This window comes from Tachysurus vachellii, chromosome 5, assembly GCF_030014155.1.
Source record: "Tachysurus vachellii isolate PV-2020 chromosome 5, HZAU_Pvac_v1, whole genome shotgun sequence".
NCBI classification, from domain to species: Eukaryota; Metazoa; Chordata; class Actinopteri; order Siluriformes; family Bagridae; genus Tachysurus; species Tachysurus vachellii.
Genome location: NC_083464.1, coordinates 12,542,199 through 12,554,085, shown reverse-complemented (window position 1 = coordinate 12,554,085; position 11,887 = coordinate 12,542,199). Strand labels below are relative to the sequence as shown.

Below are 11,887 nucleotides of genomic sequence, written 5' to 3'. Positions count from 1 at the left end.
ATGAACAAAATAAATTAAGTTTTATTTATTTACCCTCTGTCAAATGTATGACTCAGCCATAGTTTATAAGTCAATTCCCCTTTAGTAGTTTTAGAGAGTTGAATATAACTTAGTGAGTAATAGTCAGTGGGAAAAAGTTTACGTCACATCATTACAACATTCCTAACAAACGATTTTCTCAGTAATAGCTATAACAACAATAGTCATAAGTTATACATATGTGTGTGTGTGTGTGTGCGCATGCATTATGTTCATTGAACTAATGCATTATGTCTTTAAACTTCAGTTGGCTGAAAAGGTCACACTTCACTTGCAATGTAGTATCTGTAAATGTGCAGAAATATCAGTTTTCTCTATATATATATATTTTATTATGCTAGACAGAAAATGTTGGAATGCTTATTGCTCTACCGCTACATTACAGTACACACCGACTTTGTCCATCCCAGTATTTCCAATGATAGTCTGGAAAAAAGAACATTAATGTCCAGCATCTTCTTTTAAATGAAGAGTACATCAGTGTTGTTTTGTATCCCTTTTGAATAGCTGCAACTTGGGAGTCAGACACAAAAATCAGCAAGCTGTGTGTTGGCCACAAACCCACTTTAGCTTAGGTATGTGTTGGAGTTCGGACAGAGTGATGGCACAGTGCCAGCTACACTGGCAGGCATATGCCCGAGCGCCTTGCTTCCTCTTTAGCTTCACTCGCAACTTGTTACAGTCCGGCATGTTATTTCTACAAGGCACAATATAAAAAGCTGCAAGCATGTACAGATACACACAAACATCTATAATTACACACACAATCATACACAATTAATCCTGTGAATTCTCCATGCAAATATTAATAGAATGGACACAAATAATTAAGCCTACAGTTAATATACCTAGCATAAAAGTGGCAAAAAATCTTTGTGTTCAATATATTATGCAATTTATTTTGTCACGGTGTCCCTGCCAATTCCAAAATAAACAAGCTCCTAGTACCATGCTATTCATCAGCCGTAAGGTTATCAACTTGTCTGTAACCACGTTTCTACATCTCTCATTGGCTTTTTGAACTTATTGCAGTTCAGTTCATACTTGCCTCAGCTGGTTCAGACTAGGAGTTGTTTATTCTGAAAAGTACTATGCACATTGAGTGATTTTGCGTACCTGGGGCACATACAATACACACCACCACATCATTTTATGGGGCAAATACATCAGAAAAACCCTATTCACCTCCTATTTGGCCTCATTATTTAAAACCTTGCTTTGCTTACGTACGTCACTGCAAAGAGGGTATAAAGGAATAAATACACATGCAATTAGGTCATAAAGAGTGCTGAAAATAAGCTGACTGATGGTGAAAAAATAGAGCAACTAGATGTAAAGCTCACAATAAGAAATTGTTGAAATCATGTGGAAAATGTACTTATCGGAGTTGCAGCATTCTGTATTTTTAGGTTTCCACGTTAAAACGCACGTTAATCTTACTCTATTATGGCATACTTCTTTTCTGAGTAATTTTCTGGTTTTGTACAATGATACAAACATGAATTAAATAACCCATAACTCGAACAAATCTGTGAGAAAAAGGAGCAATTACGGAAAAATTTCTCTCTTTTGTCTGTGCTTAAGCACACAGCATTTCATCATGCAGCACTACTGCCCTCCCCAGGAGACACTGCACTACTCAAAAATACATCATACCTGAAAAACAGATAGTCACAGGAAGAGTCCCACTCCTGATCATCAAACATGACAACATGAAAGTCACAAGATGTGCATCTTAACTGGTCACAAGCTCTACAAATATAGATCAAATGTACTTAAATTTAGATTGAAAAGCATTGGGAGATCGCTTTATTTATTACTATTAAACACCACTGTATCAGAAACACATAACAGAGAGGTAATTACTTGTCTGTCTCTCATAAGTAGATTCACATAGTACTATATAGTATGTCACAGAATTTGACGTGGAAGACGTTAACATAACACTCACCTCTGCGTAACACTTGTTCCTACACCACCTGCTATAGAACTTCCACCCAAATACACAGGGCAACACCTGCTTACTCACACAGAAGCACAATTTATCCAGTGTTAGACCATATGATGTATCTAATCAGACATAATATTTTATACTTTGGCTAATGCTTTAGTTTTTACTTTGTTACGTCATGATTATGACTCAGAGACATTAAATTCCTACACCACCACTACATGCAATTGATGACAGCTTAGTAACTGTCAGTATATAAAATAAGTGTTAATACAGCATTAAACCAACTGAACTGTATTTGTGTAATAACAATCCACTTACTTTTTTAAAGCTGTTTGAGAAAAAGACTTGGATAAAACAGGTCTCTGTGAATTTAGGGGAAAGAAAAAGTTAGAAAATGTGAAAGGAAAAAGTTTATGTTCTCAAGTTATCCTGTATGCACTTAAAACCTGCACATACTCACATGTGGAGTGGAGGCTGGATATTCATCACCTAATATTTCCTGAACCACAGCCTCAATGTTATTTTCCACTCCTTCAACATCATGTGGCTTTGAAACACTGGCAGTACAAAAACACCTTGGTTTAATGTTTTCACTCTTTTTATACACGAACGCACACACAGACACACACACTCTCACGCAGACACACACACTCTCACACAGACACACACTCTCACGCAGACAGACAGACACTCTCACAGACACACACACTCACACAGACACACACACACTCACACAGACAGACAGACAGACACACTCACACAGACAGACAGACAGACACACTCACACAGACAGACAGACAGACACACTCACACAGACAGACAGACAGACACACTCACACAGACAGACAGACAGACACACTCACACAGACAGACAGACACACTCACACAGACAGACAGACACACTCACACAGACAGACAGACACACTCACACAGACAGACAGACACACTCACACAGACAGACAGACACACTCACACAGACAGACAGACACACTCACACAGACAGACAGACACACTCACACAGACAGACAGACACACTCACACAGACAGACAGACACACTCACACAGACAGACACACTCACACAGACAGACAGACACACTCACACACACAGACAGACACACTCACACAGACAGACAGACACACTCACACACACAGAGACAGACACACTCACACAGACAGACAGACACACTCACACAGACAGACACACTCACACAGACACACACACACTCACAGACAGACACACTCACAGACAGACAGACACACTCACACAGACAGAATACATTCATACATTTAGTTGCAAATTTTGACTTTGTTACCTTGTTAATATCTGCAATCATTAGCTATTTTAACATATTCATTAATTTGAACACATATCCAGTGAAGAGCATCTACATAACTTGTCAGCCATCTATACACGTCACTGACTGGCGCCTCTGGGTCATTTTTGTACCTGTGCACAGAGTCATTATTTCTTTGCTGTCTGTGGCTCTCTTGCTCGGCTTTTAAAGTGCATGAAGGTCGAAGCGACATTGAAATCTCTCGACAAAACTTTGCTTCAACCTCGTCTAATAAATCGTCCAAACTCTCCGCCATGTTGGGTTTATGTTTCCATCCGACTCATGAATGAATCGTTCTGTTGAACCGATTCTTTTTAACGAACCCAATCAGCCAGTTCACAGATCCACCTGAATCATATTTTGGAGTCGATGCAATGTTAGTGTTATTGGTTTAAATATTGTTTTTAAATAGTGCAGTTCTAGTAATTTAACACCATAAAAAGTCAAACCGTTATGCATACAAGTTGAACTCTTAAATGACTTTATGGAGTCACTCTGTGAACCGAACAGCCATGTTGGACGGCTCCCATAATGTGGGAGAAGGCTCCCATAATGCATCGCGCGCGTATCGTGTGTTTCAGTGTAACGTTTCCATAGTAACCTGTACTGGAGAATAGCAGACGAGGTCTGCACTATTTATCTACTAAACTATTGGTCATGTTGTTTTGTTTGTGCTGAGGATCGTCAAAATATCAATATGATGTATTATGTGTGGAATGTGAAATGATTGCATCAGTGCAAAAGTGTATATATGTGTATATGTTCTGTGCTTGTGGCCCTTTCACACTTGTTAGGCTACTTCTATCAAGTCGGCTTGTAGTTTGAGGCCCTGCTGCTTTTACTGCGGTTTGTTGCTCATAAAACCCGGAACGGATATTTACAAAACGATGACGTTGTCGGCAGGATTCGAACCTGCGCGGGGAGACCCCAATGGATTTCTAGTCCATCGCCTTAACCACTCGGCCACGACAACTCTTACCTTACAATATAATAATATAACTGATAAATTACTTTAATTCCTGATTTATCAATGAATTAGTTAATCATCATATCGCATAGATATATATACACATTAGTTATCGCCTTGGCTACGGCAGTACATTGGAGCGAATGCGTCAACTGAGCCGCCATCTTGGTACAGGGGACCCCCTCCTCTTAATGCATTAGCGTCAATGTAGGCAAAGAAATAAAATCACCATAACTCGTCATGAATGCGATTTCTAGTTTTTTTGGTTCGTTCCAAAGGTCAGACATTTGTCCTAACCTTAATTATCATTAAGTCCAGAGAAAATTTAAGGTCTTGATATTAAGATAAACTACTTTTTCACAATATAATGCATAGTGCTAGTAGGTGTAAGTTTATTACTTACATTCTTCCACTTGAGTAAACTTCAAATGAACAATCACTACTTACCTTATAGCCTACTGCATGCAACACTGCTACAATGGTGTGACTATACATGTTAATTTAAACATTTAAATTGTATTGCTTTAATAAATATGATACACAAAGCAATTTGCAGGTGGAAGCAAATCACAAATTTGAGAGGAACAGAATGTGAAAGTTAGATAGTTGAGGTGACAAAGACTGTTGCATCTTTTATTTATTCTTTTCCTGTAATCCTTTTGCCACATTAAATAAGTATGTATTAAAGTCACAAACCAAAAAAACCCTCACAAAGTTTGACTTTGAGGCTGAACTGCCAACCTAACTGGTGACATCTTTCCAGGACTGTCAGCTGAGTTAACCATTTAAAAAAAAAGTGTTTCGTGCTGCAACTGCAACTCGTCTGTGTTTATCACTTGGGAATCTACAAACAGATTCAGATTCAGATTATTTTATTTAATGCCATGTCAGCAATCAAAAGCTATTTTCATGGCAAAATTCAATTACAAAAACACAAATATCACATAAATGCAATAAAAACAAAACAAATATAAACAGCAAGTCATAGTATACAATTTTTTATTTTAATTAACATACGATAAAACCCTTTTCAGACATAATGTCATTAAATATGTCTTTAAGTGAAGTAACTTGATAAAAGAGCATTCTGCTTGTGTTAAGTCCAGGACAATCTAATAAAATATGTTTGACAGATAAGGGAATCTTACAGAACATACATAAAGTTGGGTTTTCACCTTTAAGCAAAAAAACATGGGTCAATTTTTAATGTCCTTATTAAGAGCTTCGGAATCTACAAACATTGTCTGTTTTCATAACTGTCAAAAACTAATGGGTAACTAGCATGGATTAACTGTGGTCGTTAACCAAGGACTGACTAAAACAAACCAACGTAACCAGAAATATAATTTCCTAGCATTCAATATCATAAAACACATTCTCACTTGTGAAATGTAATCCCTTGCTGTCCGGATTTTAGATTTCTTTCGTTTGAACAACCATACGCAGCACAGAAGTCCGGCATCGTCCATGCATTTGAGGTAAAGGAGCGCCGTACAAAGATGGCGGCGGTTTTGACGCATTTTTAGGACCCCAAGGCGAAATCTAGTGTATAGATATCTATGGGTCTGATCCGGATCGATGTAAATCCAGAGTTTGTTCAGGAAAACCAGGTATGAGATGGTGGTAAAACCTGGACTGGATCCAGGATCGTACGGTGGTCCAGAAGGACACGTTACACACACAAAACAACTTTAAACGTGTCCACTCTATATCAGAGAAAAATAAATAAATAAATAAATAACGATAATAAAGTGTTCAAATATTGGGGTTAATGTTATAATAAAAACTGCCGAGAATAAAATTAAAGCGCTCACTTTCTGGGTAGAGTTACAAGCTAAATGCTAAGGCTAAACTCGCGAGATACTATTAGGCCGCCATTATCCCCGGTTATAACATTGAAAATATAGTGAATTATAATCTATTTCCGTTATAATTGTTCACTAAATTGGATTTAATACAAACTGGGTATAGCTATCAGGCAAATATTATTGAAGTATTCTAATGTCCAGCGTTTAAATCAGGTGTAACTCTTTATGTACTCGACATTTACATGCTAACGTTGTAGCAAACGCGTTAGGAGTATATCTGAGAATGAGAGTAAATGTCTGTCACCATAGCAGTAGTGATCTCATTTAATTTATTAGCCTTTCTCATGTAAACACTTAGATCCATGGTATCTTTGTAATATTTATTGAAATGGGTATTTATAAGAAAACTAGTATGGAAACTTCAGGGCTCTCAAGTTTTGAAGACAGTTAAGAGTGACATCTCCAACCCCCCACCCAAACACAACAATGGGCCTACCCTTTTCGCCACCTTCTCTGGGCCAGCATCCTGCAACCTGGCCTTTTTAGGGGCTTTTCTCTCGGCGAATTTGGAGAGAGATGTTTAATGTGACAAAATGTCAGTCATCGTGTGATAACGAAAATATGATTAGGCCTAGACCAGTGGTTCTCAAACTTTTTCAGCGTGCGGCCCCCCATGCATCCCTACTTGCCCCCCAAATAAAACATTCCAAAACTTCATATTTAAAGTAAACAAAAAATATTAAATTATACAATGTGGTGGTGGGGGGCACTTTATTTACATAAGAGCAGTACAATATATATAGACATATATACATGTCTATATATATTGTACTGCTCTTATGTAAATGTTTTATAACACTGCTCTGTATTAAAGCTGCAGGAAATATTAAACCATAGTTGAGAGTAATGATACTGGGATGATCCTCTTAATGGAAATACTGTCTGTTTTTATGATGAAAGTTATAAAGACAAACATTAATGATTGGCTAAACTTTTATTCCAGAATAATGTAAAAAAAATCACTTGTCTCTAGGACCCTTTGTTTGGTATTTATTGTTTGCGCCTGATTAAAAAAACCCACTCGTTATAAATAGCTCTGCTAAATTAGTTAATAATATTAAAAACAAAATATTAATAAGGATTATTGTCAAATGTTTTTTTTGTGTGAGAGAAACTAAATAATTCAAAAGTTTAAACTTTAAATGTCTTGTTCACTCACACTAAGCTACTTTCAAGTAACAAGTTAAACATTACTATTCGGTCTGTTGTGGATAATATAATTTACTAATATTTATTTCATTTTATTCAAAACAAGTTTCAATTAAAAAAGAAAGACAAGGCACATAACTATACACCTAAAACCCATTGCTAGGAACCATACATAGATATACAAGTAAATTAAAGATATTAAATCCCCAGGCAATGATGGCCTTACTAGAGAATTTTTACATATTGGAATTTTTATTGTTAGTTTTTCAGGAGGCTATAAATAATGGTAAACTCCCATCAACAATGTGTCAGGGTTTAATTACACTGATCCCAAAACCTTACATTAGGAGGAACCCAGGGCCAACCACACCAGCATATGGTCTCACAAGGGGTCTGAGGATCTCTTCTTGGTACCTAATGGCAGTCAGGCTATCTCTGGCACATGGAGGGCTGTGCGGCCCTCCAAAGAAATGCCATCCCACACCATTACTGACCCACTGCCAATCCAGTCATGCTGGAGGATGTTGCAGGCAGCAGACCGTTCTCCATGGCATCTCCAGACTCTGTCACGTCTAGAAGAGCACAGGGCGCCAGTGGCGAATTTGCCAATCTTGGTCTTCTCTGGCAAATGCCAAACGTCCTGCCCGGTGTTGGGCTATAAGCACAACCCCCACCTGTGGACGTACGGCCCTCAAACCACCCTCATGGGAGTCCGTTTCTGACCGTTTGAGCAGACACATGCACATTTGTGGCCCGCTAGAAGTAATTTTGCAGGGCTCCTCCTTTTCCTCCTTGCAGAAAGGCAGAGGTAGTGGTCCTGCTGCTGGGTTGTTGCCCTACTACGGCCTCCTCCACGTCTCCTGGTAGTGCCTCCATGCTCTGGACACTACGCTGATAGACACAGCAAACCTTCTTGCCACAGCTCGCACTGATGTGCCATCCTGGATGAGCTGCACTACCTGAGCAACTTGTGTGGGTTGTAGACTCCGTCTCATGCGACCACTAGCCTGAAAGTACCGCCAGCATTCAAAAGTGACCAAAACTTCAGCCAGAAAGCATAGGAACTGAGAAGTGGTCTGTGGTCACCACCTGCAGAACCACTCCTTTATTGGGGTGTCTTGCTAATTGCCTAGAATTTCCACCTGTTGTCTTTTCCATTTGCACAACATGTGAAATTGATTGTCAGTGTTGCTTCCTAAGTGGGCATTTTGATTTCACAGAAGTGTGATTGACTTGGAGTTACATTGTGTTGTTTAAGTGTTCCCTTTATTTTTTTGAGCAGTGTATATAGACCAGAAATGTCCATCAAACTACACACAGTAGACTACACTCTACAGCATAGTATACAGCAAAATGAATTTACAGCTTCAGTCTTGTCTCTTCTCACAAATCCAGCACCTCATTAATGGATCTTGATCTCCTGTAGGACAGAACAGAGAAAATTAATATACCACTTCTCAAAGGGCATGTCACTGAACAACAGATTGAGCACAAATTCATTTGTATGAGGTTTCTATAACCTGACAGCGAAAGAAATGCTGTCAGGCCTCAAACCACCCCGAGTTTCTCTAGCAGACATACAGGAAAGGACAAAGTCACGCGTTAGACCCAGCCTTGCTGAACAGCCTGCAGCCTCCAGGAAAAGGGAGATGGAAAAAAATACCCACACTTAATGACTGAATTAAAGTGTTAATTTAGGGAAGTGAACTGGTTATGCCACCTGTAAAGATTAGTTTTAAAAAGGTGTTTTTGAACCTCATTAATATCAAATTTCTAACTTCAGGCTCCATTTACATTTTTCAGGCCCAGTACAGCAGCTTAGCACAACCTTTTTTCAACCGCCAGAAGTATTTACAGTAAAATAACAAAAGGAATCAACTTAAAGGCCATAAAACATACATTATATATACATATACATACACACATACATACATACACACACATACGAGTTTTCTTCAGCATCACTGGACCTCAAACCACCACAAGACTCTTTTAAAGGACAGAGATTACACTCACCTGATTTAATGCAGACTTCAGAGATTTTTAACCTCAGATTTCTTATGAAACATGAGGAAGTCTCTGGTCATCGAGATGAACAATGAATCCACCTGAAATATAAGTTCACAGAATAACACATTACACCACAACACAAAAGCAACATGTTCATAGTCAAGCGTGACACATTTTAAACGTATTATCCCAACTAACTTATAAATTAAACATAACCTGTGAGACAGAAAACTCAAAAGTGCTTCCTGAAGACGTGCCACAAATCTCTACAATTATATTCCCGTAGAGTCAAATGAAGCATTTTACTTCGCACAAGCATATTATTTCGTGACCACCAGGATTGTTTTTTTTAAAAGAAACGTTAACCTTTTTAAATCATATTTACCTTCATTCCTCTTCTTCATCGGTTCACCCCCACCCACGTGTTCGACTGAAGTATTTCAGTCTGATTCTACGCCGATCAGTAAACATCTGAATTATAAGATTTTTAAGAACAGATATAATAAACTTTGTTTTGGAAGTAGAATCTGAAAATACTGATATTTTAACTTGTAAAAACTGCTGACTTCACAGCGAATACAGATACCTTTTTCCACCCGCCACGCCGGAGCTTTCTTTCTTCTTTGGTGTTTATTGGCGATTGGCAGCCAACCTAGATGGTGCTTTTCCGCCCCATACTGGATTGGAGTGTGAAATGCAACTCATACATGTTATGCGCATGCGCCTTTTAGCTTCTTGAATTGAGGCGCTGTTCAGATGACTTTATGTTGTATTTACCGCCATCTTACGGTATAGACTGGTGTTAATCATTCATTCATTCATTCATTCATTCATTCATTCATTCATTCATTCATCTTCTACCGCTTATCCGAATTACCTCGGGTCACGGGGAGCCTGTGCCTATCTCAGGCATCATCGGGCATCAAGGCAGGATTCACCCTGGACGGAGTGCCAACCCATCGCAGTGGTGTTAATCAAACAACCCAATTACTTGTGAACCCAGACACTTCCAGACTGACTTTAACCAAACATCAATGACCTTGTGATGTTCATTAAGGACTGAGACTTTCTGTTTTAAGTTTTTTTAATTTTATTTAATATAGATCAATAAAGATCCTGCCTTGATGCCCAATGACGCCTGAGATAGGCACAGGCTCCCCGTGACCCGAGGTAGTTCGGATAAGCGGTAGAAAATGAGTGAGACAGAGAGAGATCCATAAAGAGCTTCATGTGGATTTAGTTTGGATGTTTTTATGAAATCAGCAGCTTCATTATCCATATCAGATCTCTGGCTTCTCAGCCACGTGACCTCATCACGCAAGATCATCTCCCTTTTTATATGATCAAAATTTGTCTTAGGTCAATAATGTTTAAGGAACTAGGTTTAAGGCTCCATAAACACACAGGGTCACTTAAGTGTGTGTATATGCTCTGCCTCCTGTCATGTTTTTGAACCAGAGAACTTGGAGGAAACCCATACAAACACTGTGGAGAACATGCACAGGAACTCAGCAAGTTCAAAAAGTAAGCAGAGCTCAGGAGTGATATGAGTCAGATTGGTGACAGGTGATGCAGCAGACGTGTCCTTTTTTACACATATTAAACTTAGTGTTTTCACCGCACACCAATAAATAAAATCTCACGTGTGTTCTGACTCTCAAACGTGTTCTACTGTGTGAGTCTCTGATCAGTTTACTGTTACAAACATGATCTATATTTATATCTGTATATATTTAGTCAGTGATGGTAAATTCTGTTCATCAGTAATTACATAGTTCATAACTGAGGTTTAATGATGTTCAGTTATTAATTTCTATTTCTGTTTTATTGAGCTGGAATTTTAGAGCTGGTTATTTTACAGCACTTTTACTGCTGCTGTATGAGTCATTTACACCAACATTTATTTACTGTGATTAAAAAACTCAGACCATTTGTGCAACATTTGGAAGATGTATTTTTATTCATTTTTATTAGGCTTTCTTATAGCAATGAAAAGACCCTCTTTGAGTCTTTGCTTTAACTCGTCCTTCTTTTCCAGCCATTCCTGATCTTCTGCTCTGCTAGTTGCTTTTTTGTTTTAGAAAGAGTAATAATCAGCTTCTTCCTTCCCACAATCTTCCCATTCATCTCCCTGATAGCTGTGCTGGCTTCAGCTTCAGAGGAATATGTGATGAATCCATATCCTTTTGACATAAAAAACTGTACAAGGAGATACAGAAAGCAAACAATGAGCATTACACACACTAAAATAGATATAAAACAGAACAGCTATGATGTGTTAGTATCAGTAAGCTGTGATTGACCCCCGTATAGTCCATATATACATCTTATCTATCTATACTGATAAAATTTCAGAGAGCAGCTATACAGAATACAGTGTATGGAAAAAACACATGTCTCCTAAAAGAGAGAGTAAGGGGAAGTGAACACAGTGTATTGGGAAAGGAAGAAACTGGAGGGATTAGTAGTTCACCTTTGCTCTGCTGATATCCCCGAACTTGAGGAACTCCTTATAGAGGGGATACTCATCAACATTAGAGTCCAAACCCCTAATGAACAGCTCAA

General features: G+C 38.4%; 1 protein-coding gene, 1 long non-coding RNA gene and 2 other non-coding genes across 5 annotated transcripts; all 4 read right to left on the bottom strand.

Annotated features, from left to right (window-relative positions):
- Positions 1 to 15: 15 nt before the first annotated feature.
- On the bottom strand, positions 16 to 3,717 carry cfap418 (cilia and flagella associated protein 418). Of its 2 annotated transcripts, none has more exons than XM_060869814.1 (6): positions 3,442 to 3,717; positions 2,454 to 2,550; positions 2,312 to 2,355; positions 1,991 to 2,059; positions 1,696 to 1,791; positions 16 to 736 (listed from the first exon to the last, which is right to left on the bottom strand). In XM_060869814.1, exons 1-6 carry the CDS (start codon positions 3,582 to 3,584, stop codon positions 574 to 576), a joined length of 612 nt encoding a protein of 203 aa, XP_060725797.1. In that variant the 5' UTR covers positions 3,585 to 3,717; the 3' UTR covers positions 16 to 573. The 2 variants fall into 2 exon arrangements, with proteins under 2 accessions (XP_060725797.1, XP_060725798.1); XM_060869815.1 differs by having other exon boundaries at positions 1,991 to 2,056; positions 3,442 to 3,709.
- A 502-nt stretch (positions 3,718 to 4,219) lies between these two features.
- trnas-aga (transfer RNA serine (anticodon AGA)) lies at positions 4,220 to 4,301 on the bottom strand. Its single transcript has one exon. It is a non-coding gene; the product is annotated as a tRNA-Ser (tRNA).
- Positions 4,302 to 7,188: 2,887 nt separating this feature from the next.
- LOC132845260 (uncharacterized) lies at positions 7,189 to 10,003 on the bottom strand. Its single transcript, XR_009648406.1, has 4 exons — positions 9,909 to 10,003; positions 9,708 to 9,793; positions 9,329 to 9,420; positions 7,189 to 8,732 (listed from the first exon to the last, which is right to left on the bottom strand). It is a non-coding gene; the product is annotated as an uncharacterized LOC132845260 (long non-coding RNA).
- On the bottom strand, positions 8,811 to 8,944 carry LOC132846501 (small nucleolar RNA SNORA9). Its single transcript, XR_009648528.1, has one exon. It is a non-coding gene; the product is annotated as a small nucleolar RNA SNORA9 (small nucleolar RNA).
- Positions 10,004 to 11,887: the final 1,884 nt, after the last annotated feature.

What these genes read in the sequence shown, in the direction of transcription:
- cfap418 (XM_060869814.1), bottom strand. Translation starts at nt 3,584, where the DNA reads ATGGCGGAGAGTTTGGACGATTTATTAGACGAGGTTGAAGCAAAGTTT. An exon ending in TCTCAAACAGCTTTAAAAAA is followed by an intron (nt 2,060 to 2,311) that starts GTAAGTGGATTG and finishes TGTGTGAGTAAG; the next exon opens with CAGGTGTTGCCCTGTGTATT. An exon ending in GGAACAAGTGTTACGCAGAG is followed by an intron (nt 1,792 to 1,990) that starts GTGAGTGTTATG and finishes CTATATTTGTAG; the next exon opens with AGCTTGTGACCAGTTAAGAT.